At 38.0% G+C, this 26,880-nt stretch overlaps 3 protein-coding genes and 11 non-coding genes across 14 annotated transcripts; 8 read left to right on the top strand and 6 right to left on the bottom strand.

Moving 5' to 3' along the window:
* Positions 1-863: 863 nt before the first annotated feature.
* On the top strand, positions 864-955 carry Trnay-gua (transfer RNA tyrosine (anticodon GUA)). The gene is given in 2 exon segments: positions 864-900; positions 920-955. It is a non-coding gene; the product is annotated as a tRNA-Tyr (tRNA).
* Positions 956-1,259: 304 nt separating this feature from the next.
* On the bottom strand, positions 1,260-1,341 carry Trnas-gcu (transfer RNA serine (anticodon GCU)). The gene has a single exon. It is a non-coding gene; the product is annotated as a tRNA-Ser (tRNA).
* Positions 1,342-2,622: 1,281 nt separating this feature from the next.
* Positions 2,623-2,704, bottom strand: Trnas-gcu (transfer RNA serine (anticodon GCU)). Its single transcript has one exon. It is a non-coding gene; the product is annotated as a tRNA-Ser (tRNA).
* Positions 2,705-3,587: 883 nt separating this feature from the next.
* Positions 3,588-3,679, top strand: Trnay-gua (transfer RNA tyrosine (anticodon GUA)). The gene is given in 2 exon segments: positions 3,588-3,624; positions 3,644-3,679. It is a non-coding gene; the product is annotated as a tRNA-Tyr (tRNA).
* Positions 3,680-3,983: 304 nt separating this feature from the next.
* Trnas-gcu (transfer RNA serine (anticodon GCU)) lies at positions 3,984-4,065 on the bottom strand. Its single transcript has one exon. It is a non-coding gene; the product is annotated as a tRNA-Ser (tRNA).
* Positions 4,066-4,574: 509 nt separating this feature from the next.
* Positions 4,575-4,666, top strand: Trnay-gua (transfer RNA tyrosine (anticodon GUA)). The gene is given in 2 exon segments: positions 4,575-4,611; positions 4,631-4,666. It is a non-coding gene; the product is annotated as a tRNA-Tyr (tRNA).
* Positions 4,667-5,046: 380 nt separating this feature from the next.
* Positions 5,047-5,138, top strand: Trnay-gua (transfer RNA tyrosine (anticodon GUA)). Its single transcript is given in 2 exon segments — positions 5,047-5,083; positions 5,103-5,138. It is a non-coding gene; the product is annotated as a tRNA-Tyr (tRNA).
* Positions 5,139-5,450: 312 nt separating this feature from the next.
* On the bottom strand, positions 5,451-5,532 carry Trnas-gcu (transfer RNA serine (anticodon GCU)). The gene has a single exon. It is a non-coding gene; the product is annotated as a tRNA-Ser (tRNA).
* Positions 5,533-6,418: 886 nt separating this feature from the next.
* Positions 6,419-6,510, top strand: Trnay-gua (transfer RNA tyrosine (anticodon GUA)). The gene is given in 2 exon segments: positions 6,419-6,455; positions 6,475-6,510. It is a non-coding gene; the product is annotated as a tRNA-Tyr (tRNA).
* An 887-nt stretch (positions 6,511-7,397) lies between these two features.
* Positions 7,398-7,489, top strand: Trnay-gua (transfer RNA tyrosine (anticodon GUA)). Its single transcript is given in 2 exon segments — positions 7,398-7,434; positions 7,454-7,489. It is a non-coding gene; the product is annotated as a tRNA-Tyr (tRNA).
* Positions 7,490-7,779: 290 nt separating this feature from the next.
* Positions 7,780-7,861, bottom strand: Trnas-gcu (transfer RNA serine (anticodon GCU)). Its single transcript has one exon. It is a non-coding gene; the product is annotated as a tRNA-Ser (tRNA).
* A 4,861-nt stretch (positions 7,862-12,722) lies between these two features.
* On the top strand, positions 12,723-16,943 carry LOC145898904 (uncharacterized). Its single transcript, XM_082987565.1, has 10 exons — positions 12,723-12,910; positions 13,087-13,283; positions 13,448-13,574; positions 13,706-13,774; positions 13,881-14,136; positions 15,025-15,128; positions 15,386-15,475; positions 15,533-15,743; positions 15,854-16,368; positions 16,587-16,943. Exons 1-10 carry the CDS (start codon positions 12,895-12,897, stop codon positions 16,679-16,681), a joined length of 1,680 nt encoding a protein of 559 aa, XP_082843691.1. The 5' UTR covers positions 12,723-12,894; the 3' UTR covers positions 16,682-16,943.
* A 431-nt stretch (positions 16,944-17,374) lies between these two features.
* LOC145899308 (ADP-ribosylation factor 6-like) lies at positions 17,375-19,309 on the bottom strand. The gene has a single exon (XM_082988049.1). The coding sequence runs from the start codon at positions 19,290-19,292 to the stop codon at positions 18,762-18,764; it is 531 nt and encodes a 176-aa protein (XP_082844175.1). The 5' UTR covers positions 19,293-19,309; the 3' UTR covers positions 17,375-18,761.
* Positions 19,310-20,709: 1,400 nt separating this feature from the next.
* On the top strand, positions 20,710-25,783 carry LOC145897514 (ubiquitin-conjugating enzyme E2 Q2-like). Its single transcript, XM_082985837.1, has 9 exons — positions 20,710-20,927; positions 21,128-21,235; positions 21,549-21,662; positions 21,735-21,791; positions 21,981-22,112; positions 22,290-22,374; positions 22,442-22,652; positions 23,175-23,319; positions 24,499-25,783. Exons 1-9 carry the CDS (start codon positions 20,772-20,774, stop codon positions 24,595-24,597), a joined length of 1,107 nt encoding a protein of 368 aa, XP_082841963.1. The 5' UTR covers positions 20,710-20,771; the 3' UTR covers positions 24,598-25,783.
* The last annotated feature ends 1,097 nt before the right edge of the window (positions 25,784-26,880 follow it).

The following is a 26,880-nucleotide window of genomic DNA, read 5'->3' as shown; positions in this document are numbered from 1 at the left end:
TTGTCCACTTCGAATAGCAGTCGAAACGAACTTTTAGTTTCAGATTACATTCCTTGCAGATAATAGATGTATTATATAAAAGCGGTGACAGGACTACCTTTGTTTAGCATATCGTTTAAATACTATATAACTGAACGATTTGAACTAAATATTTTGTGTAATTGACAGTTTGTTCACAACTGCGATAATTCCTTTTCCTAATGATGTTAGTGTTAATCATTAGAAATAATTAAAACAAGCATACGTCTGGCATTTTTTAATCGATATGATTTATAATTGCCAAGAAATCAAAATATCAATCATCTTAGAATTTTCATGACATTTCAGTGAACGTCCATGAGTGAAATAAATCGAATGATTTCCAAGTGAAGTTTTAGGTATGTGTGGTGAGTAATTACGGTAAACCAAGTGATTTACCACTTCATATTCCAATACTGTTGGAATGCACGAACCTCTACCTACGCAATGTTATACGACATGATTTTCATTGACATGGGCGCGGATTGTGCTGTGTGTCTTGGCAAAAAGGTTGAAAAGTGCCAAAGTATTTGGGAATTGGAATATTCCATTTAAAGTTGCAAACACTATCGCGAAGCAGTGGTTTCCAATATAAAGTTCAACATACTTTTGGTGCGCTCATTACATACAAAAATGTTGTCACGCGAAGTCATTAACATTTTAACATTATTTGTGAAATGGTACGCGGGCGTTTAAATGCTTGCCAACCACACACGAAACCTACCAATGTGAAATGATCATGCAGGTTATTCTATTTGCAAGTTGGAAAAATTCCTGGAATGGCGGAGGAAGTTAGATATTCCATGTGGTTTGATGATTGTGAATTGAAACCCTGTGCAGTCGTCCCTTCGATAGCTCAGTTGGTAGAGCGGTGGACTGTAGTGGTTGAAATGCCTCAGAAATCCATAGGTCACTGGTTCGAATCCGGTTCGAAGGATTGTTTTAGAATTACCTTCGTTACAAATCTCCTTTGCTGTCCGAATTTGGAATAAAAATTTTGTGCATTCGCCAGTTTGTTGACAAGTGCAATAAATTCATATCCATATTCTTTGTTTAATTGAAAAAAAGCAATTATAACGACCAGCAGATTCAAAACAACGTACACATATGATTATTTCCAACAGATTCTTTTTCATCAGCGTTGCAAAATATTGGTTTTTGAAATCGCAATATAGAATCACCGAATCTATATTGAAAATCATCTATGTTTTTGGTACAGAATCAAGAGGTTGGCAAAAGTACGGCGAGGATGGGATTCGAACCCACGCGTGCAGAGCACAATGGATTAGCAGTCCATCGCCTTAACCTCTCGGCCACCTCGTCTCTTGGTGTTTACAATGCTTGTTGTCCACTTCGAATAGCAGTCGAAACGAACTTTTAGTTTCAGATTACATTCCTTGCAGATAATAAATGTATTATATAAAAGCGGTGACAGGACTGCCTTTGTTTAGCATATCGTTTAAATACTATATAACTGAACGATTTGAACTAAATGTTTTTTGTAATTGACAGTTTGTTCACAACTGCGATAATTCCTTTCCCTAATGTAAGTGTTAATCATTAGGAATAATGAAAACAAGCATACGTCTGGAATTTTTTAATCGATATGATTTATAATTGCCAAGAAATCAAAACATCAATCATCTTAGAATTTTCATGACATTTCAGTGAACGTCCATGAGTGAAATAAATCAAATGATTTTAAGGTGAAGTTTTAGGCATGTGTGGTGAGTAATTATGGTAAGCCAAGTGATTTACCAGTTCATATTCCAATACTGTTGGAATGCACGAACCTCTACCTACGCAAGGGTTGTCATACGACATGATTTTCATTGACATGGGCGGGATTGTGCTGTGTGTCTTGGCAAAAAGGTCAAAAAGTGCCAAAGTATTTGGAAATTGGAATATTCCATTTAAAATTGCAAACATCGCGAAGCAGTGGTTTCCAATATAAAGTTCAACATACTTTTGGTGCGCTTATTACATACAAAAATGTTGTCACGCGAAGTCATCAACATTTTAACATTATTCGTGAAATGGTACGCGGCGTTTACATGGTTGCCAACCACACACGAAACTAACCCATGTGAAATGATCATGCAGGTTGTTCTATTTGCAAGTTGGAAAAATTCCTTGAATGGCGGAGGAAGTTAAATATTCCGTGTGATTTAATGATTGTGAATTGAAACCCTGAGCAGTCGTCCCTTCGATAGCTCAGTTGGTAGAGCGGTGGACTGTAGTGGTTGAAATACCTCAGAATAAGGTCACTGGTTCGAATCCGGTTCGAAGCATTGTTTTTGAATTATCTTTCTTTTAAAACTCTTTTGCTGACCGACTTTGGATTACAAGTTTTGTGCATTCGCCAGTTTGTTGACAAGTGTAATAATTCCACGCCCATATTCTTTATTTGATTGATAAGGGCAATCATAACAACAAGCAGATTAAAAACAACTTTATTGAAAAATCAAGCAGACGATTATTTTCAACAGATTCTTAATTATCAGCAGTGCAAAAGATCAGTATGTAAAATTGTAATGTAGATTAACCGAAACTATATTAAAAATTATCTATGTTTCGTAAAGAACCAACAGGTTGGCAAAAGCACGACGAGGATGGGATTCGAACCCACGCGTGCAGAGCACAATGGATTAGCAGTCCATCGCCTTAACCTCTCGGCCACCTCGTCTCTTGGTGTTTATGATGCTTGTTGTCCACTTCGAATAGCAGTCGAAACGAACTTTTAGTTTCAGATTACATTCCTTGCAGATAATAGATGTATTATATAAAAGCGGTGACAGGACTACCTTTGTTTAGCATATCGTTTAAATACTATATAACTGAACGATTTGAACTAAATATTTTGTGTAATTGACAGTTTGTTCACAACTGCGATAATTCCTTTTCCTAATGATGTTAGTGTTAATCATTAGAAATAATTAAAACAAGCATACGTCTGGCATTTTTTAATCGATATGATTTATAATTGCCAAGAAATCAAAATATCAATCATCTTAGAATTTTCATGACATTTCAGTGAACGTCCATGAGTGAAATAAATCAAAGATTTCCAAGTGAAGTTTTAGGTATGTGTGGTGAGTAATTACGGTAAACCAAGTGATTTACCACTTCATATTCCAATACTGTTGGAATGCACGAACCTCTACCTACGCAATGTTATACGACATGATTTTCATTGACATGGGCGCGGATTGTGCTGTGTGTCTTGGCAAAAAGGTTGAAAAGTGCCAAAGTATTTGGGAATTGGAATATTCCATTTAAAGTTGCAAACACTATCGCGAAGCAGTGGTTTCCAATATAAAGTTCAACATACTTTTGGTGCGCTCATTACATACAAAAATGTTGTCACGCGAAGTCATCAACATTTTAACATTATTTGTGAAATGGCACGCGGGCGTTTAAATGCTTGCCAACCACACACGAAACCTACCAATGTGAAATGATCATGCAGGTTATTCTATTTGCAAGTTGGAAAAATTCCTGGAATGGCGGAGGAAGTTAGATATTCCATGTGGTTTGATGATTGTGAATTGAAACCCTGAGCAGTCGTCCCTTCGATAGCTCAGTTGGTAGAGCGGTGGACTGTAGTGGTTGAAATGCCTCAGAAATCCATAGGTCACTGGTTCGAATCCGGTTCGAAGGATTCTTTTAGAATTACCTTGTTTACAAATCTCCTTTGCTGTCCGAATTTGGAATAAAAATTTTGTGCATTCGCCAGTTTGTTGACAAGTGTAATAATTTCATATCCATATTCTTTATTTAATTAAAAAAAGCAATTATAACGACTAGCAGATTGGAAACAACGTACACATGATTATTATTTCCAACAGATTCTTTCTCATCAGCGTTGCAAAATATTGGTTTTTGAAATCGCAATATACAATCACCGAATCTACATTGAAAATCATCTATATTTTTGGCACAGAATCAAGACGTTGGCAAAAGTACGACGAGGATGGGATTCGAACCCACGCGTGCAGAGCACAATGGATTAGCAGTCCATCGCCTTAACCTCTCGGCCACCTCCTCCCTTGCGGTTGGTAGTTCGAATTGTCCACTGGACAGAGAGCCTTTCGATACATTTGTTGGGAAAGTGGCGACAGAATTGCTTTTGCTATGCATGTGGTTTTGAAACTGTGCAGGTAAACGATTTAAACTAAATGTACTGTGTATTCGACCATTTAAAGGTGTGATAATTTCTTTCTTCATATTAGCTAATAAATTGGTATGTGCGCATAATATACAAACCTTTAATAATCACGATATTTAAATTGCAAACCATATCGCGAAGCAGTGATTACCAATAAAAATGTCAACATATTTTTGGTGCACTTATTACACACAAAAATGTTGGCACGCGAAGTCATCAACACTTTGACATAATGTGCCAACTGTCATGGTTGCCAACCACACACGAAATTAACAATATGAAATGATCCAATTACTATTTGCAAGTTGGAAAACTTCCTTGAATGGCCGAGGAAGTTGTATATTTCGTGTGGTTTAATGATTGTGAATTGAAACCCCGTGCTGTCGACCCTTCGATAGCTCAGTTGGTAGAGCGGTGGACTGTAGTGGTTGAAATACCTCAGAAATCCATAGGTCACTGGTTCGAAACCGGTTCGAAGGATTGTTTTTGAATTATCTTTCTTTTAAAACTCTTTTGCTGACCGACTTTGGATTAAAAGATTTGTGCATTCGCCAGTTTGTTGACAATTTTAATAATTCCATGCCCATATTCTTTATTTGATTGATAAGCGCAATCATAACAACCAGCAGATTAAATTGAAAAATCAAACAACTTTATTGTTTGATGTCATCAATATTTTACATTATTTGTGAAATGGTGCGCGGCGTTTAAATGGTTGCCAACCACACACGAAACTAACCAATGTGAAATAATCATGCAGGTTATTCGATTTGCAAGTTGGAAAAATTCCTGGAATGGCCGAGGAAGTTGGATATTCCATGTGGTTTGATGATTGTGAATTGAAACCCCGTGCAGACGTCCCTTCGATAGCTCAGTTGGTAGAGCGGTGGACTGTAGTGGTTGAAATACCTCAGAAATCCATAGGTCACTGGTTCGAATCCGGTTCGAAGGATTGTTTTTGAATTATCTTCGTTTTAAACTCTTTTGCTGACCGATTTTGGATTACAAGTTTTGTGCATTCGCCAGTTTGTTGACAAGTGTAATAATTCCATGCCCATATTCTTTATTTGATTGATAAGTGCAATCATAACAACAAGCAGATTAAAAACAAATTTATTGAAAAATCAAGCAGACGATTATTTTCAACAGATCCTTAATTATCAGTAGTGCAAAATATCAGTATGTAAAATTGTAATGTAGATTAACCGAATCTATATTAAAAATCATCTATGTTTTGTAAAGAACCAACAGGTTGGCAAAAGTACGACGAGGATGGGATTCGAACCCACGCGTGCAGAGCACAATGGATTAGCAGTCCATCGCCTTAACCTCTCGGCCACCTCGTCTCTTGGTGTTTATTATACTTGTTGTCCACTTTGAATAGCAGTCGAAACGAATTTTAGTTTCAGATTACATTCCTTGCAGATAATAGATGTATTATATAAAAGCGGTGACAGCAGGACTACCTTTGTTTAGCATATCGTTTAAATACTATAACTGAACGATTTGAATTAAATGTTTTTTGTAATTGACAGTTTGTTCACAACTGCTATAATTCCTTTTCCTAATGATGTTAGTGTTAATCATTAGAAATAATTAAAACAAGCATACGTCTGGCACTTTTTAATCGATATGATTTATAATTGCCAAGAAATCAAAATATCAATCATCTCAGAATTTTCATGACATTTCAATGAACGTCCATGAGTGAAATAAATCAAATGATTTTCAGGGGAAGTTTTAGGCATGTGTGGTGAGTAATTATGGTAAGCCAAGTGATTTACCAGTTCATATTCCAATACTGCTGGAATGCACGAACCTCTATCTACGCAAGGGTTGTCATACGACATGATTTTCATTGATATGGGCGGGATTGTGCTGTGTGTCTTGGCAAAAAGGTTGAAAAGTGCCAAAGTATTTGGGAATTGGAATATTCCATTTAAAGTTGCAAACACTATCGCGAAGCAGTGGTTTCCAATATAAAGTTCAACATACTTTTGGTGCGCTTATTACATACAAAAATGTTGTCACGCGAAGTCATCAACATTTTAACATTATTCGTGAAATGGTACGCGGCGTTTACATGGTTGCCAACCACACACGAAACTAACCAATGTGAAATGATCATGCAGGTTATTCTATTTGCAAGTTGGAAAAATTCCTTGAATGGCGGAGGAAGTTGTATATTCCATGTGGTTTGATGATTGTGAATTGAAACCCTGTGCAGACGTCCCTTCGATAGCTCAGTTGGTAGAGCGGTGGACTGTAGTGGTTGAAATGCCTCAGAAATCCATAGGTCACTGGTTCGAATCCGGTTCGAAGGATTGTTTTAGAATTACCTTCGTCACAAATCTCCATTGCTGTCCGAATTTGGAATACAAATTTTGTGCATTCGCCAGTTTGTTGACATGTGCAATAATTTCATATCCATATTCTTTATTTAATTAAAAAAAAGCAATTATAATGACCAGCAGATCCGAAACAACGTACACATATGATTATTTCCAACAGATTCTATTTCATCAGCGTTTCAAAATATTGGTTTTTGAAATCGCAATATAGAATCATCGAATCTATATTGAAAATCATCTATGTTTTACAGAATCAAGAGGTTGGCAAAAGTACGACGAGGATGGGATTCGAGCCTTCGCGTGCAGAGCACAATTAGCAGTCCATCGCCAAAACCACTCGGCCACCTCGTCCCTTGCGATTTGTGGTTCGAATTGTCCACTGCACAGAGAGCCTTTCGATACATTTGTTGGGAAAGTGGCGACAGAATTGCTTTTGCTATGCATGTGGTTTTGAAACTGTGCAGTTAAACGATTTAAACTAAATGTATTGTGTATTCGACCATTTAAAGGTGTGATAATTTCTTTCTTCGTATTAGCTATTAAATTGGTATGTGCACATAATATACAAACCTTTAATAATCACGACATTGAAATTGCAAACACCATCGCGAAGCAGTGGTTACCAATAAAAATGTCAACATATTTTTGGTGCACTTATTACACACAAAAATGTTGGCACGCGAAGTCATTAACAGCTTGAAATAATGTGCTAACTTTCATGGTTGCCAACCACACACGAAATTAACAATATGAAATGATCCGATTACTATTTGCAAGTTGGAAAACTTTCTTGAATGGCCGAGGAAGTTGGATATTTCGTGTGGTTTAATGATTGTGAATTGAAACCCTGTGCAGTCGACCCTTCGATAGCTCAGTTGGTAGAGCGGTGGACTGTAGTGGTTGAAATACCTCAGAAATCCATAGGTCACTGGTTCGAATCCGGTTCGAAGGATTGTTTTAGAATTACCTTCGTTACAAATCTCCTTTGCTGCCCGAATTTGGATTAAACGTTTTGTGCATTTGCCAGTTTGTTGACAAGTGTAATAATTTCATATCCATATTCTTTATTTAATTAAAAAAAAGCAATTATAACGACCAGCAGATTAAAAACAACGTATACATATGATTCTTTTTCATCAGCGTTGCAAAATATTGGTTTTTGAAATCGCAATATAGAATCACCGAATCTATATTGAAAATCATCTATGTTTTTGGTACAGAATCAAGAGACTGGCAAAAGTACGACGAGGATGGGATTCGAACCCACGCGTGCAGAGCACAATGGATTAGCAGTCCATCGCCTTAACCTCTCGGCCGCCTCGTCCCTTGCGATTTGTGGTTCGAATTGTCCACTGCACATAACAGGGAGCCTTTCGGTACAATTGTTGGGTGGCGACAGAATTGCTTTTGCTTTGTATGTAGTTTTTAAACTGTGCATTTCAACGATTTAAACTAAATTTACTGTGTATTCGACTGTTTATGTAAACATGTAATCATTTCTTTCTTCACATAATGTATAAAATTGATATGTGCAAATTATACAAACCTTTATTAATCACAATATTCAAAGAATACATTATGCCTACTAATACCAGCAAAGCCGTAGCATGGTTTAAATACTATTCAGAAAACAAGGAATTTGAAAAGAAATAATTTAAGTGCGATTTCTGTAGCGCAAAAACTTAATGCAAATGAAAATAATGAGACGTCTTCTCCAGGTCGTATAAAGGAAATGACTTCCACAAAAAAATCCTCCCGCCGTTGTCTTCCCTCCTACTGTGAAGTAGATGGTGCGTGGAATGTCGGCCCGTTTGATTTTGATATCAGCTGTATGCTCCTCTCGTTTGTGAACTATGACATCACAAACTGCAAGAAGGGCGGTTTCCTATTTGTCAAGGAATTTAACATGCGATTGTTTAAAGCCTGGTTTAGGCGCGAATTTGTGTTATTTGCATTTGGCTGAAATTTGTATGAGTGACTTGCTTTTGTATGCTTTATTTTTAGTTGGACCAAACTTATAAAGTACAAGAATGCCGCGCCCAACTAGCAAAAGAACTTACTACAAATCGTTTGAACAAATTAGTCGGCAGGCAAAATGGAAAAGACAGAAAGCTTTACCAAAGAAAAGTGCGAATTTGGCAGAGGAAAATCAAGTATCCCAGCATTTTGCCAGATATACATCTGAGTCTGATTCTTCTGAGTCTGACAGTGATTCTACAACAACAACAAGTGATTCATCATCAGAGAGTGACGATGCAACTGTTGAAAATGCATCACAAAACGATCTGGAAGTTGGAAGCAACAGGTTTACTATTTTATATGATTCTCCGAGTGAAGATGGCGAACTAAGCGAAGCAACAGAATGTTCCACTGATATAAGGCAGTGTGTACGGATTCGGAACATTGTTGCCAACTGGGCCCTAACAGAAAGAAATGTTCCCAAGGCATCTGTGACACGCTTGCTGCAAGGATTACGCCTAATTTACAACGATTTACCTCGATCATATGAAGAATTATTTCCAAAGCCACATCCCAAAAGGTGCGTAATAGTGGCGTAGAAACCTAAACAAAAAGTTGGTAGTTGTCGTAAAATATATTTTTGTGGCAGAAATTTGCCTTTCCATGAATCGGAGAGCGACTGTTGTTGCTGTCTGGAACAAATTCAAAAGCTTGATTTAAAACTTAATAGCTTAGAAACCCTTATTGACGCAAGAACATCAAAGCTGATGAAGCTGATACAACCGAAACGTGTTGTAGAATTCCCACATATAGTCCCTGCCAATACTGATCAAGATTTGGACAAATTAGTGGAAAGTGTTCAGGCAAGATAAAAAATGCATGTTGTTTTACACTGTGTATTTACATCAGTAACGTACTTTTAGGATTTAAACGTTCTTGCAAGAAGTGTGGGACGAAGTGGGCTGAGAGCTACCATTCGAACGTTCATTAAACTATTCATGTCCAAGGAGTTGGCAGCAACATATTCGTGGTCAGGATTGGGACAAAAACGACGGCATTCAAAAAAAGCTTTCAGAGACCACAAACTGTATTCACTTCTTCTCAGTAAGTTGTTTTGTATCCACCCCATGTGGTATTGATAAAAAGTGTGCAGATTAACTATGCAGAGACAAAGTCTTGACATTCCAAACGTGATCAAAGCTTTTTAAAATCGAAAAATGTGCGCCATGATTTTTTTTATCTGCGCCGCTCTATTCGTCAAATTTTGGTCAAGGCTCTCCCGCTGTGTCAAGATCCTGAGCAACGTAATTACGCCAGACAAAGCGGTGTGCAACGACCCATGATAATAGAATTTAATCGTTCAACAAAAGTGTCCTGATATATGTGTCCCGATCTATAAACAAATACAATAAAAGAACCGATTGAGTTTAGCGACATGCTTCAAAATATCTGCGACTTACTCTAATTACTGAAAATAACATCCCCATTGCACTTGTTCAGGTGTTATTCAGCTCACTGAATTCAAGAAAGAAAACAGAAAAACAATAAACGATCAAATCAAGGTTATTTTGTGTGGCGTGGGTGATTGGAACAGAGGTCGACAGCAGCGGCGAACATGTACAGGCAACGAAACTGTTGTTTGATGAAACCGATCCTGATGTCATCGGACATAAAGAAAGGGGCATTATTCGACTGTATTCTGTTCGTCTATGACTGTTATTTTGTGATGTAACAATGTACAATTAAAGATGTTTTTCATTCTGACGTGCAATGATGGAGTATAATTGCGTTTCACAGCAGCACACTGCTGCTTTCAGATCAGCATGGGGGGTTTGTTATACTTGGGAAAAGTTTTATCCGGCCAGAATAATTGCTCACACGTCAAAGCGATTGCATCACAGGAAAATATAACTGAAATTGCCACGTATAGAGGCTGCAGACTAATTACCCAGATATTTAGACACATTTTAATACAGGAAATATGTCATTTGACAATCTTAGCAAGCAACATCTGAAAGCATGACATAAACAGCCAAGAGATAATATATTTTGAAAGAATGTTTGTAGTAGAGTTTTATACGCTAAACTTAATATAACAATATGGCCATATGATGCTGTCATAGTCGGTTCTAAGCACATATGACGAAAGTGTACTATAAAAGTATGAAATCTAATTGAAAAGTTTTTTTTTCGTGAAATAACATGCCCCCGCATTCTTTTATCTAATCACCCGCCGTATTTCCTGGGATCAGCCCTGCCCAAGAGTACAAAATCAGGTCAAAATTTCACCATAGTCAATGCCAAGGACGTATTAGATACAGTGGACATTTCAGAGAATAAGCAATATCTGATTATAAATTATTTGCATACAGAAAACTTTTTTGAAATTCCTGTTGCTGCCAGGCATATTGCAATTAAAAATGTACAGCTCTTCTGGCATAAACGTATTGTATTTTACGACGTTTCGTCTGCCATGCGGCGAGACTTCATCAGGTATAACGCAACCCCAAATTTTGGTCCATTTACATTGAATGGCGTTTTTGTCCTCCAAATTCTTGTGTAACGAGTTGGAATCTTGCTGTTTTTTAGGATATTTTTATCCGATATCAACAACTACCCGTTCCATACACATGTTGGCTTTTTTTAACTGTAAAAATAAGTTAAATGTGCAACTGCAACAGCTATCAACTTTTTTTCAAGAAAACTTTTTTTCAAGAAAACTTTTTTTCAAGATAAAATTTGTGAGCCTTTATTACTTAATCCAATATTATGCTCGAGTGCCGTTTAGGTGGTCCGCGCTAGTTTGCGCATACGTTGCTAACATATCTGTTGCTTTTATTCTATACTTATCCATAAATGCTAAAGTGTGCTGTTAATTTGCCTATACCTCATTAGGTCATTGTCGCTGCACAACACAAGAGTAAAGGCTCTAAAAGTCAGACTATGTTATCGCCGAGAGTGAAAACCAAAATTTACACCGACCATGCATGCGTTCAACGCATGCGGGCACGCCAAAATAGTGATGTCAATTAGCGGCATGGAAAAAACAGGCGTAAACACTAACCTGATTTCGGGTTTCGGTCAAGGCCTGATCGGACGATTAATTCAGTTGCAAAAACTTGCAGAGCTGGCAAATAAATTCAAGGCAGTGTGGAGGCAATGACATTATGTTGCGTTAAAAACCCAGCCATATAGGTAACCTACGCAACCAATCTAACTACGTAGGCCTATGAAAGGCCAAATTAAACCTGGGTATATTCCCTTGGCAAATAGTAAATAAGGTCAAATTAAACATTCTTGTGGCTCCTATATTAAGCTACTGTGTAAATCAGCAACTCTTTTAACGACACCTAAATTGCTGTGCGTACTCTGTCTTCAGAAGTTTTATTTTTTAATGACGGTGTCATTTGCACACCTTTTTAAAGCTTGTAGGTTTAGCATTCGCCTTTCACATTAAAAAACGGTAGCCACTCATCTGGCGGCCTTTCGGACATGTATGTCATTCTCAAATTTATGCAAATAAATTCAATTTGTTTTATTCCGTACAAAAATTAATCGTGCCCTCTCCTAAAGAGTAATGAAAAATTGACTGTAGCAGGATATACAACATCAGACAATCGCGCCATTCTCCAATTATCATTGGCAATTGTGACAAATTAATTCGTTCAAACCGTCACAGACGTACAACAAAAGATCAGCGGGCCGTATAGGAGCTATGTCGATCGTGTTGTAAACGCCAACTTTGTTGGTGATTTTGCCTGCGGCGGTTGGAGTTAAGTTTGCCTGCCATCATTGCGGAGAGAATTTTGTGGTGACCTGACGTGTACAGATCTGGCTGGGCAAGAAGGTACAGCTATTTGTATAGTGTAGGCTGAATGGCTATTCAAAATGTTTAATTAGTTTAGTATTTTATCGATACAGACAGATGCAGTTGTAGTATTTTTTGTTCAGTCGGCAAAACACCGTTCAGTTTACACTTTGCAGTTGATGAATTGAAACTCTTTGTTATGTTAGAACGGCGTACCCACAAAAAACAGTAGGAACTGTTTTGCACTTTTTGATAACGATTGTTTTGTCCTGTAGAAATTTGTACTTGGAAATTCTAATCAGTTGATTCAAAAATGCCCAGAGGGCATCACAAATTTTGGCCCATTTACATTGAATGGCGTTTTTGTCCTCCAAATTCTTGTGTAACGAGTTGGAATCTTGCTGTTTTTCAGGATATTTTTATCCGATATCAACAACTACCCGTCCCATACACATGTTGGCTTTTTTTAACTGAAAAAATGAGTTAAATGTGTAACTGTAACAGCAATAAACTAAGCATTATTATATCAATCGGAGCTATTCTGTCATTGCACATTTTTTTGGATGATTTTTTTTCAGCAGTGGTAAAGGATGCAACCTAAAGAAGGTGCGAGAACAGTTTATCGTCATGTGTAATTTAAATAATGATTACAATAATTTACACGTATATGCCATTTTTGCTTAAATCCAGGCATAAGTTCACTGCGGTGGTGGCCAATCTGCGAACTTATACAGGACGCACATGTAACAATGGATCTTGCAATACATGTGTTATTGTTTCAGATTGTCCGAGCAGCTACGACACCTTCCAAGACGCCTGTTACTACTTTGGCTCGCACACAAGCTACGATGATGCCCTCTCCAATTGCGAAAGGGAAGGAGCCAGGCTGGTCGACGTTGATCCGGCCAATACAAACTACGTAAAGACTCAAGTGAAAGCATACGGTGGCGGGAATGACTTTTGGATCGGCACGTATTTCGTAAGTTATTGGCTGGTCGACATTTATATGTTTATTGTTCACGAAAACGATGGACTATACTGACGCTGTGTCAAATAATAAATTAAGTTCAACAACTCTTTCTTTTATTCTTCTATTGAAACATTCGACTGATTAACATGGCTTATGCATTTCTATTCATTTAGGCACGTAACAAATTGGTGAAGCGAAAAGGCACAACCGGTTGTCCCATCATGCGTGGTCAGCAAAGTGCACAAGGGTTATTTGCCACCGTCGATTGCAACCCATCTTATAGATTTGTCTGTCAAAAATGTGAGTGTGAAAATGCGAGCAATAAAAGTGCGAAAACTCTTTCTCCAATAAAAATTATGAGTGGTTATGAATAGCCTGGTTTTGAGTCACCGCAAAACGTAAACGCTGTTATATGTGTGTAATTGTTTCAGACGGAGGCAGACGTTTCGGTAACAACAGGGCGCCCGGATCAGCAACTGACACATCCGGAACTGACTTTGGTAGGTTGGTGGGATATTTTATTGTGTTTGACCATTTGTGCCTTCATACCAGTGATAAAGCCGTGCCCATGCAACAGGCAGCAAATTATTCTTGAGTTCTCATCAGGTTTCGATTTGCTTCCCGGAGAGGAAGAGATTCCTGTCACTCCCTCCACCACGGCCGCCCCCACCACGGTTTCTCCTCCCGCAACCACAAACCCGGCAATACCGGCTGTCATAAGTGTTGTTGTCTTTCTCCTACTTGTCGTCCTTCTCCGCTTCTTCTGCAAACGCAAGGCGGCGCGAAAGTTGAAGAAAAAGAAATTGGAATTGAGACTTGAGCAAGAAAAGAAAACTGCTAGTCACGTGGGCAGCACTCTGACGTAAGTGCGGAGGCTTTATTTCGAGTTTGTATGGCGCCATTATGCTCTTCTATATAGAGCTGCGCCTTATTGGCTGACTTGACATTTATGATGCAGTTGAGTTACGCCAGTGCGCTGAAGCAATACCTTGTCAGTGGGTTAATTTGCAGCTATTTATATACGAAGTAACAGCTCCGAAAGATTTAATTGAGTAGCAATTTATCTTTTTTCGTTACCACACATTTTCGAAATATTTAAAAGAAACAAAAACGTGTGAAACATGTTTCACCTCTGATCAATATAAACAATAACCTTTTACGAAAGACCATAAAATTGTATGTAGTGTTTGGTGTAGAGCCTCGTTGCTTGTAAGGAAAGTTAAAAGTGCTTTCCATTTCTCGGGCAAGTCACGACTTAGTAGCAGAATTTACATGAAGCCTTACCCAAAACATGACGTATGCGGTGTTTGTGATTCAAAACTTACACTCGTCTGACTGGTTTCCGTGTGGTTACCTGTGAGCTAATTATGTGGTACAACATAGCGTAACCGTGTAACTAACTACTTCCAGAAACACTCTCTAATTATCCTACGTATAGAGCATGGCTCAAACACAGGTTTCAAAAATGATTTCCACGTGTTTATTACGTCTAACAACGCAAAAAACCCGGTGACAACCGTTAGACCCCAAACCTATTACATTAGTACTTACGAACACAACAGCAAACTTTTGATACAAAAAACTGTTGTACAAATCAGATTCAAACAAAACAGTTATATGATTTGGTGTACGTGTCCGCCTATCTATACGATCCAAACAGGCACTGCAGCATTGTATTGAAAAGAATTCATGAAGCTTCAAACAACCGTACACGTTACAGTACTTTTAATTATGAGTTCTGTTTATACAGAGGTATTTCACATACCACGTCAGTAAACAAGCAGATCAACTTGCCCACTGGGGGAAGCAGAGCGCCGTCATCCATGGGAAGATCCATGATCGACTCCGTTCGAGGTGAGAGTCAATTTGTCACGTGATTGTTCGTCGAGAAAAATTTTAACTGCGTTCTTTTTTATGACAAGAATTCCGTTTTGCAGGTTGTTATAAAAAATATACACCTATTTGAAGCAGGAAAAAAATTACTTTAAATATGTAAGCCAAAGCTATTATGCTGTTAATCATCGCGCTAAAAAACGCAAAATCCTTCGACATATGCCAAATGGTAAAGCCTAGAATTGCAAAATTGTGTAAATCTTGTTTGATGTCTGCAGATAGCAGAATACGATCACTCAAGCACGACGAGAAGGATTCAAGTTGGGATCTTCAGAGTCGAACCGGTCGATCACGTCATCGTGAAAGCGGTAAGGAAGGATATGTGAATGCCTCGCAAAATGTTTACCTTATTTCCAACCTCGCAGAGCCAGAATATCGTCGTTACTCCAGGCGTTCGCTTTCGGTTGAGAGAAATCTTCACGGGGTGCACAGGCGAACTCCGTCCCCAATGTACAGATATGGACGGCGCCGCCACCACAGCCGATCGGCTTCGCGACCGCGATCGACCAGCGGTTATTCCGGATCTGCAAGAAGTTCTTCAGCAGATTCGAGAGTGTCGGACTCCGTTATATCAACGTTAGTCAGCGAACGTTTTTTTGTGCTGTCGGTTTTGCAAAAATATTTTTTTCAGCGGATGCAGTTTGAAAGCGATTTTTAAAAGAATTTCCCAAACATTTGCTTTGCAGAATCACGGCAACCACCTTCAGGCGCAGTGCTCGAGAGCCATCTCGCGACTACGATCGGGGTTACTCGAGGTCAACGACCCCTAGTCGCTTCCAGTCTGATCGCTACACGAGCTGTGACGAGCCGAAGAGGTCGCGTACTATGTACGACCGTTATGCTGCCGCCCCACCTCCAATGTCCGCCCACGAGATGCTGTCTCGGATTCGCGGGAACAGCGGCGCCACCTACCGGGGCTATGACCCCAGGTACGACCTCGAGCGACAGCGCGCGTCCAACGATCATTACTTTCCCCAAATGACCAACGTGTTGTCTTGGAGTGATGAGGATTTATCGCATTCTGGCTCCAAAGCTGGTTTTCGACAGCAGCAAAAACCGACCCAGCCCCGATTTCCGCGCCAGGCGCCGATCCGGGTAAATCGACACATACACGATTATGCGGAAGAAGGGCGCCACCCGTCGGCCGAGTCCGACCACATTTATGAGTCACTGGATGAAGCGAACAGAAGGCTGTCGAAAGGTGATTTATCGTTAAGAGTTGCCATAAAATGTGGACGCTGTTTAAATATTTGCTTGGTTTTGCCTGTTCAGTGCAGGAAAATGAACAAATGTAAATTCGTCCACTTGATGATTTTCCTCTGTAATATCTTTAGCCCTCAAATTCGATCGGTAAAACTTTGGAACTGTATTCAATTGTCCTGTGTTTCTCCCTCCCAATAACCGTTCACTGTTTTGCAGAACATGAGTCACGTGACAGCACACCAAGTCGCGGTAGCGGAAGATCCCGAGCTTCAATGAGAGGCAGAAAGTTGCCTCAAATACCCGTTTCGTGACACTATATTGTACTACGTTTACGCTACACATCATACCTACATGCATGCGGAAATTGGTGCTGAAAGAGTTGTTAACATACTGATCGGGTCAACAAGACTGCTTTGCGTCGTCAGTTTATATCACTCGTGTGTTTATCGCACGCATGAATTTGATCACCCGTGTACTTGAAAAGCTACTGCACTTTCAAGCCAATGGTGTATCATATTGCTTAGTGTATACAATTGATTTCAATCAGACATAATATTAAAATTTTTGCCTTGTCGCCCCGGGAATCGGGTTGTTTATGCATTGAGGATTATTTTTCGTATAGGTACGGCTATTTAGGTGTAAGTAAAGCCAAAATAAGGACGACCCCAGCCCTGCAGCATATGTACAGAAAAGCATAACGACGAGTCAAATATTACGCAAATTTACCCCAAACAGAATTTCCACGCTCATGTGTCTTTCAAAAAAACATACAATGCTGTTCGTACAACGATGACAACTGATACCTCAGCAGGAAGGCCTAGTTGAGCGCTGGCATAAGCTGCTTACTCACACGACAACCTTTGCCAGAACAGAGTAAAATGCCAATCATCCGACTCGTGCCTTGCGCGCCAAGTTTCAACATATCTATTCCATGACGTCCACGTCTATGCAGACGGCACGTTGGCGACTTGGTGATGTCACAAATGCACGCTCGGGCGTAATAACGACGTTCATTTTATTGGACGCACAAAAGAACTAGATCGACGAAATTTCGCTAGCCAGAACAGCACTTCCGCGTAAACGATGATAATATAATGCGAGAGATTTATGGAAAGCTGCAAATGGATGCCAACCTTCAACCCACAAGCCCAATGCCACCAGAGGTGTCGCAGTGTTTGTTGATAGAACGCACTGTACGAATCCAAATCCGCGGTTGCGCCGAAAAGAATCATTGACAGTAGGATGACATCAGAAACGCACACAATAGCACGAATGGCTGCTAAGCGGAAATGGTACCCTGGTGCCAACAGCAACGCAACCAGCTATAATACGCCAAGCCCCGGCGTTTTGTCAACAAAATTACGATAAAAACGCAAGCGATAGTGGCCAATAAATCCACATACTGGTACTGAAAACGTTTTGTGCCAAATATAGTGCGTTGGTTTGTCATTGCAAAAAAATGTTGAAAAAAAAGATTGGTGGCAAATTTGGAAGCAGATTGGTAACAAGCCACTACACAAAACGTTTTTTTGTCACAAACAGCAGTTTCACAAAATAACTGCAAAAGAGCTAGTGTATTACATTAAAGAACTAAAGAAAGTTTCTAACAGAACTTTTCTTGCCACATGCATATTCAGTTGTATTTGGACAAAAGCACATTTCATATTCAGTCTATAAACTTAATCAAATGTAACCAAAAGTTAATGATGACCACCAAGCCACAAAAACAAATGTGTACATACTATTGTTTAGCAGTTCTGTCAATTATAAAGCGCATGAATGACAATGTGAAATGTGAAAGTTTATTTACATAAAAGTTGACTTTTCCTATATTTGGTATGCAAGGCAGATGCACTTTTGATGAGTGGGGCAATATGAATTACAAATCAAAACCAACATTACCACCTAAGTTTTTATGTTTAGGTCATAATGGCAATTGCCAACAAACATCAAAAGGTCATGACATAAAGTTACAAGAACAACACTGCATAAGAATTTCAGAAACAACCAGAACAAACATTTTGGTTTTGGTCCTCTACCCCTACTTTTACATCCTATTACTTAATTTGCAATAATTAGACAGCAGGCAGATATGTATTAAAGCAGACAAAAAACTTCTAAAATGAAATGTAGTTTTATCCCAGGTATGGCATACTTTTATATCAGATAATAACATAAACATAAATGGGAATGGTTTACTATGACCTTCTGAACTTAAAATTGGCTTTGCTTCATTTTATAAACTAACTTCTAAAATTATGTCAGCTACAATATGAAAGAAAGCAGTTAAGGTATAAATATCACCATCATGGAAAGACATTTGATTACAACCCCATGGGCTGCGTTTATAGAAGGTCCATTGGCCATTATACCAAGCAATTGTGCATCAGTTCATGACTTTTTATGGTAGTTGTTTAACCAGTTCATTCCCTCCATCAGGCCGTCCCCTGTGGTAGCACAGGAAGGTTGGACATGCCATTGACGGTCATTAAAATCCAAAAGTCCCAACTTATGCTGGATTTCAGTGGGTTTTAAGGCTGATGGCAGGTCTTGTTTATTTGCAAAAACCAACAAAACCGCATCCTTCATTTCCCTATCATTGATGATTTTATGGAGTTCATCTTTTGCCTCATCGATTCTGTCCGAGTCAGCGCAATCCACCACAAAAATTAAGCCCTGTGTGCCAGTGTAGTAATGTCGCCACAGTGGACGAATCTTATCTTGTCCACCAACATCCCAGACGTTGAAGCGTGTTTTCTTATATTGCACTGTTTCCACATTAAATCCAACTGTAGGAATTGTAGTGACTGGCTGTCCGAGCTTTAATTTATACAGAATTGTTGTTTTGCCGGCAGCGTCAAGCCCCAGCATTAGAATTCGCATTTCTTTACCCCCAAACAATTTGGCAAAGTAATTGCCCATCTTTTTGCGCTACTGCTATATCTGGAAACAATTCAAAAACAGGAAAAACAAATAAAAAAAGGAGAAAACCATCCACATAAGTATGTACAATGTTACTAAGCAATTTTTTCTTGGGATGATAATTATCACTAACATATGTGGTTTTGTTCTACTGATTTTTAGGAAGATATAAAATGTTACTACAAAATCAAATGATATATTTTGATGTAGGTTATAATTAAAACTTTTTTTGTGTTATAAAGTTTGGCTGCCTTACGTACTTAATGCCAGCTCGTCAGTTAATAATATGATGCCAAATAACATTTATGGTAAAATTATGTATTTTATGTCTATACAATACACCTAAGCAATATACTACCAGACAATGCTGCTGGATGCCAATCAATAATCCACATGAAGTTAATCCATATATATACACACTCAATATGAATACCTTTCTGGAGAAGAAAGCCTCGACAATTAACGTAATCGTAATGTCGACTTTTTAGGCAATAAGGCAAAACGCTAGTTTGAATAAAATCTTAGTTAACTTATTCCTATGGGGAACAACATTTAGAAATGACTAAACGCTATTTATATTTTAAAGTCAACGATCAAGCTTAGAAGTCTGAAACAGTTGAAACACTTTCACAACTAAATTTGTTTTTCGCTCAACGGAGCAACATCCGCCCAACAACAAACGATTTAATACAGTGCACCAGGGCTCAAACGATCATGCTTAAAGTTTTATTTTTATTTTTACAAAGAAAAATTATTTTCTTGTAGTCTTATCCCGAATAAGATGTTATTGTTCGTATCTTTTTTCAAAGAATATTTAGAAGGTGATAAATCGTAGTACGTTACTCAGTATTGTAGATAAATTGTACTAATATTGTACTCAAAACTTTCCACGTTGAATTTCGCAAAGTTTTATATAAGACAAGTAACAATTTGTCATAGAATCATACATGATAAAAAAATTACGGTCGGGGCTAAAATGAGAGTAAAATACACCCACAATCGTACGAAAAAGTAAAAGTACAACCACAATTTTACGGACAAATTAATGGCACAGGAGATTATAATGAAAACTACGCAAATGTAACTCATTGCACTGTTCCTCCACCGCTTTGTGTATAGGTTCAAGTAAATATTGAGGGTATGTTATGCTAGAATGCTGGACATTGAATTTGCTTATTGAATGAAACAAATTAAATTATGCACGCCAAAGTGCCGAGGCAATAACTCAAAGTAGTGTGAGAATCATTTTAAGCCACAGTGAAACAATCAGTTTTGTTAAATAAACAGTAATTCTTCTGCACAAGTTTGGTTGCCAATTTGTACACAATGATTAAAAATTCCTGCAGCTAAATCTGACATGTCTGTGCTGGTCTTAAGTGAAGTGTATTGTGCATATGTTTCCTTTCCTTGCAGTCATTTGAGCCATTTGGAATGTTAAAAACAATCTGTATGTGTAGTAAGCTGTGTTAGTAATACGGAATGGCTATTGCATCACTCAAAGCTGAACTACAGCAATTAACACAAGCCTTTCCAAAGTCACATTCAACCTTTCGTGTAATAAATGCCAATATTGATGAGATTTGTTGTCACTTTGTGACTCAAAGTGGAAAGCATGAGATCAATTGCACCATATCTGTAAGTAAATACATCTACAGTAGGCTTATTTAAAATGAAGGCAAACATTATTCTTCAAGGATTGTGTAGGAGTCTTTGTTTTGATGGACAACATTGGTTTTGTTAGTTGGATGTGCCTGGTGAAGTTTACTTTGCAACTGAGTTGTGTTTGGGAAAAGCTTATTCATACTTTGCAATATGAACCTTACCTTTGCATGCAGGAACCATATCCATCATCAAAGCCAATGTGGTATTCAGACTCAGAGGACAAGTATGTTACTAAGGTTATGGAAGAACTGACAAATGCCAACGTCGACAACAAATACATGGTTTGTTAAACATATTGTTTGCTAATTTTTTGTGGGGATAAATTTCGATCTTGCTGCTCTGGCAAACTTGTTGTGTTTTGTGAAAAAAGCTTATATACCAGGTACAAAATGTGGCACTACGTGTCTCAATGTAAGCTTAGCAGTTAGTAACATTGTCATCCAATTATTTGAGTAACAATGTTGCTTGGATTTGTGTTTGCAGTGGACAGCACTATTAGATCAACAGTACAAAGTGAACTTAAGGGTGTAAATTTAGTAATTACTGTATACTTCCAATTTTGTGTTCAGTACATTTTCATTTGCTGTTTTGCAGATAACTTCTATGGTACGCTTTATCGTAGTTCAACTCTGCAATAAGTTTGGCTTAAAATTACCATCCCAACTACATGAACTGGAAAAAGTGCCTCTTCCCGTTGAGGGATGTTTGGTAACCTTGCATGACTCTATATATGACTTCTTAAATCACTGTTGTTTGCTAATGATGAATATTGCATTTTAGTCTTCAGACACTGTAAACATGTCTAGCTCTGATGATGATGAAGAGGATATGAACGATGTAAGTCATCATGGCATAATTTTAAATGCAACAATGGAAAGCTTCTTGTTTCAACAAACACAATATTTTACATATTTGGTGCAATTTTTGGAATATCCAATAAAACCAATAAACATATGAAGGATCTGATTAGCCAATGTGCAGCTGCAATAATACTTTTTTATTTTTAATGTCATTTTTTATTCTTAGGATGATGCAGCATTGGAGGAAGATGTGGCAGCAGAGGCTGAAGAAGTGAGAAAAGAAACCAGTGAAATTGGCACGGAAAATCTTGCTGTGCTTGCCAGAATAAAGAGTAATCAGAGGAAAGACTACATTGATGTATGGGCCATCTTACTGTATATTTTTTTTATTAATATGTGATATTGCTGTTTGCGATGTACGATGTTGCAACATGTTACTGCAGTACACATAATTTTCATAGCTATTCATTGAGTGTAGGAAAGTGAAGCTTCCTTTTGTTGAAATTGTTAACCTTCCTCTTTTGTTTATTAACAGGGTCGGGTTTCAGGTTCTGTGCAGGCCTCAGATCGTCTGCTAAAGGAACTGAAAGCAATTTACAAATCAGACAGTTTGAAAAAAGGTTGTTGTTTACTTAAAATGTCGAAATCTTATTGTTAATTTTAACGTAAAATTTTTAACTTTAATAGGTTGTTACAATGTTGAGCTGGTCAATGACAGTCTGTATGAGTGGCATGTGCAAATACTCACAGTCGATTCGGACAGTACTCTGTATAATGATCTTAAGAAGCTCAAGGAAAAGAATGGCCAAGGGTCATTGATCATTGGCATTTCATTCCGAGATTCATTTCCTTTTGATCCACCTTTCGTCAGAGTGATCTGTCCTGTATTAAGTGGAGGGTAAGTTGTTTCTATATGTAGCTCCAGAGAAAAAAGGACTGATTAGTTTACTTCACCGATAAAGTTGTATATATGTGACGACTCCTATTTTAACATGTTTTATTTATATTTGAAACAGTGGAAATACACCACTCTGAATTTCCGTAACAAGTTACCATGATAAATTAATAATTTTTTTTTAAACAAAAATCTGTGCAACTTTTTAAATTAAGTGTGTTGTGAGGTAGCACTTTATCATGCTAATAAATCAAACCTAGCTACAGGCTGATATATTACACAAGGAAATTGGTAGACTGTCTGGGCCAGTTTCACACTACCCACTTCTATTGTTTCTTAGCAGAACAATAGGCGCAGACATGCTTGGATTTGACATACATTTGCTGTTGAGAAGCAACCAGTTTTTCGTTCGCTAAGTGGTTAAGCCATTACAAACATTCCTGAATAAGGGAAATATTTCTACAATATTGGGTGTTGGTCATGGATTTTGTAAAAAGATATATATATATATAATGTATTTGTCAGGTTTGTGCTTGCTGGTGGGGCAATCTGCATGGAACTGCTTACAAAGCAGGGTTGGAGCAGTGCTTACTCGATAGAATCACTCATCATGCAAATCATGGCAACACTTGTTAAAGGCAAAGCCAAAGTTGTATTCAATGCTCCAAGTGTAAGTACTGTGCTGTGCTGTATTGCTTCTCAACCTATTGGTCGCCATCCTATTTGGATCTGCCAAATGCAATTTTAGGGTCATCAAACAAAAATATTGCCTAAAATGTATAATATGGCATTAATGTTTTATTATCATTACCATGCAGGCATCGCAATAAGGGCGGCGCATATAATTTTTCCTATTAAAGTGGGGTTGGGAAACAAAAAGTGATTTTTTGTTAGAAATAAGCATTTTTGGGTTTTTTAACAATTAGTCTCATAATATTTTTATTGTTTTTAGTTGGTTCTGTAACAATATAATACTGAAATTCAGTTTGTTTCTTTAAGGAAATTATTGATTATTTTTAATCAACCGAAGCAGCAACAAAGGAGTTATTTAACCTTTGTATGTAATTAATAGGAATGTGGGGTCTATGTATGAGTAATGATAGTAGTTCTTACGATTATACCAGGACATGCCAAAAATTCGGCGTACCCGGCTTGAAGCTTGCGTAGCCACTTTGGCTTTTGTTTTTGGGGCGCAAAACCTCCTTTCAATTCGAACGGACGTTGACCGTAATATTACACTGTAGCAACTCCCTTAAGGTTGCTTGGCACGGTAATTGTTTGACCATCCTCGAATCACCACGTTTTGTGAACTTAACTCAGTAAGTCCAGTGCACCCAACCCCTCTCAACGCGAAATATTTTTACCTGCGTTTAGAATTTCGAAGAAAAGGTTTTATGCAATTTCCCGTTACATTGACAAAAACCGTTGCGAACGCTTTTGACGTCTTGACATCACTGCTACCCTTACCATTGCGCCGGTGGCAATCACATGGGCCAGACGAAGGGCCAGTAAAAAAGTGATTTATTTTAATGCTTTGTGACATATAACAGAGATAATAATTTCAAATACTATTAGCATATGTTTCCAAATACGCAATTCAAAGCGAAATTGCGCGAGCATGTGTACATGTTTTTACTGTTTTTTGAACTTGGTAGGTTTTATATCACCAGTATCGGTGTAGAAGTAATGCAATCATATTTATAGAATTGTCGAATGAAAGACGGTTTATGCACCAAAACGTTTTCACCGCTAAGTGTAAAGAAATAAAGCAAGTTAAATATCTGGACAAAAGACGACCAGTATAGTCCGAAATCCTAATGTCTAACTTGGAATATTTTTTGTTTTCTAGTCCTCCTACAGTTTGTCGAGAGCACAGCAATCCTTTCAGAAACTTGTCCACATTCACGAAAAAAACGGTTGGTACACTCCACCGCCGGGCGACGGGTGAATGTCGAACCATCGTGTATCTTCGGCAATGAGATTCACTGTGTATTTTTCTTGCAAGTCAACCCCCCAAACGCTACATACTCGTGCCATCGGTCTGAAGTAATGCTACCCCAATCTGTAAAACGCAATAATTTTTGAAAACTGGAGCTTTTCGTGACCGTGTTTGCTGGGTTATTCCCTTTATATATGTGAGTTCACTTGAAAAGCTACGGCAGAAAACCTAGGTCAATACTCTCTGCCACTGTTTGTTCGAATGTGCAGGAAAACAATTTTCGAAATCGCTGAAACGTCGGGTGGTTGTTCAATTTCTGCTTTTTTACTTTTATTATTCTTTTTTTCGTGCAACTGCTTCTTTTTTCGTGCAACCCGGTAACTTTACCCGTTGCGATCGTTTGTTGAATTTGAAACCTGCGCCGGCACACAGTTTAACAACACACCTTATAGTTAACACAATTAGGCCAAAACAGGAAAGGATTTAGTGCCATATAATTTCTGTGTTGTGCTTAATGTAAAGTAACATACAATGTATTTTTGCAAAATGTGAAATACGTTGTTGTAGCCAATTCTGCATACGTTTGAACAAGGATGATATCTCATATTTCCCTTACAAAAATACTCTCATTCGGTGTGTTTTGTCGTTCTAATTGACATTCACGCTATAAAGTCGTGCTATAACACTTCCGTTAACTAACAAACCACTACGCCCAGCGCCAGTGCAATTTTATCCTGTTGTACATTTGCATAATTATTTCTAACACTTTTTTCTGCGTTTTTTTTTTGTCAAAAGTACAACGTTTACTTCGAGCTGGTGGCTGTACTTTTCCAATTGGGGCTTGTGCTCTTATTGCTGCCATATAAAGAATTGTCCCTTCAAGTTTATCGATGCTGCAGTTTTGTAAAACCAATTTTTTTGAAATCCGTTGGGTGAACTACTTACCCCTCCATTCAAAAAACAGCCAGTTGTTTTGGTGTAAAGTTAAAAAAAAACGAAGTTTCAAAAAATTTCCGTTGCCATGTTTTCAGTAGTGTTCAGTTCAGTATTACCTGCCTTGCATCCCATTGCCTTGTTGCAAGTTGCAAAACAAACTTGACTACTATTTTCTTCTGTTTTCGTTCCTAAGTTGCTTGTGTTTGCATGTACTCTGTACAGTGCAACCGACAATGAATAACATGTAATTCTGGCTACATTGTGGCCACTTAAATGTGTCACATTTTTGTATATACTGCCGGTGGAAGTTTGGTTAGATGGTGTAAGGTTGTTGGTTTTCTTATCACAATTTTGGGGGTTCGGAAGTTGTGGCGAGCGCGTGTACATTCCATTAGGACTCTAGTTTAGTGGTAAACCATCAGAAGCAATCTTTATAAGTTTTAGGACAATGGAAAAGAATTTGTATCTTTCGTGCGAATTTGACGCAATTGGACTGCTGACCACGAACTAATCAAATTTGTTCAGCACGAAATCAATAAAAATCGAGTTTGGACGGTTTTAATAAATTAGGTTTATGCTTGTAGCAACAAAATGGTAATCAGCTTTTGCCCTTTGTTAAAGTAAAGAAAATATTTTTTGTATCCCTGCACTTAACTTAATAAAAAATTAAATGTGATGTGGAAATGTTTTGACTCTCCTACTTCTGGTGTTGCTTGCAAAATCTGACGCCCGGTCCAGGTAAACTCGAACTTCTTGTGGTAAATATTCTGACTTATTCGGTTGAAGAATTTTGAATACCTTCTCCACCTCTGCTCCGGCTAAAATAAATGAATTCCGGTTATCTGCTTCCTGACAACCACGACGTGCACCATGATCGATTTTTTTTAAAACTAAAAACAGCCAAAAACAATACGAGGAATGTGATTTTCTAACGAAAACACGAGATCATACAGAATATTAATATATAGAAATATAATCTGTAAATGTGATTCTATTTTTGTCTGACATCCAACCATTTGTTTACCTTTTCCACGTTTGACAACGATTGGAGTAATAAATCGTTTGTAGATTACAGAAGGAAAATCGCGATGCTCGAGAGGTTGTACCGGTTGAACAAACACTCGGTTTCGATAAGCCTCCATCGTAAAATGGTTCCAACCTCTTGTTAGAGAAGTGAAAGCTTGGATCTAGTATGGTGGTATAGATTTTAACTTCTGCTGCATGTAGCTCATTCAATTAGTAGTATTTTGATGATGAAGGCAGTTAGACGTTAAGAGTAGAATTAGAAACGTCTACTCTACTTAAGATGATTAATAGCATATTATTAGCTTTGACTTTCCTATTCAAAGTAGCCTT

The sequence above is a fragment of the Ascidia mentula genome, chromosome 4, assembly GCF_947561715.1.
Source record: "Ascidia mentula chromosome 4, kaAscMent1.1, whole genome shotgun sequence".
NCBI classification, from domain to species: domain Eukaryota; kingdom Metazoa; phylum Chordata; class Ascidiacea; order Phlebobranchia; family Ascidiidae; genus Ascidia; species Ascidia mentula.
This window is presented reverse-complemented; position numbering and strand designations above follow the sequence as displayed.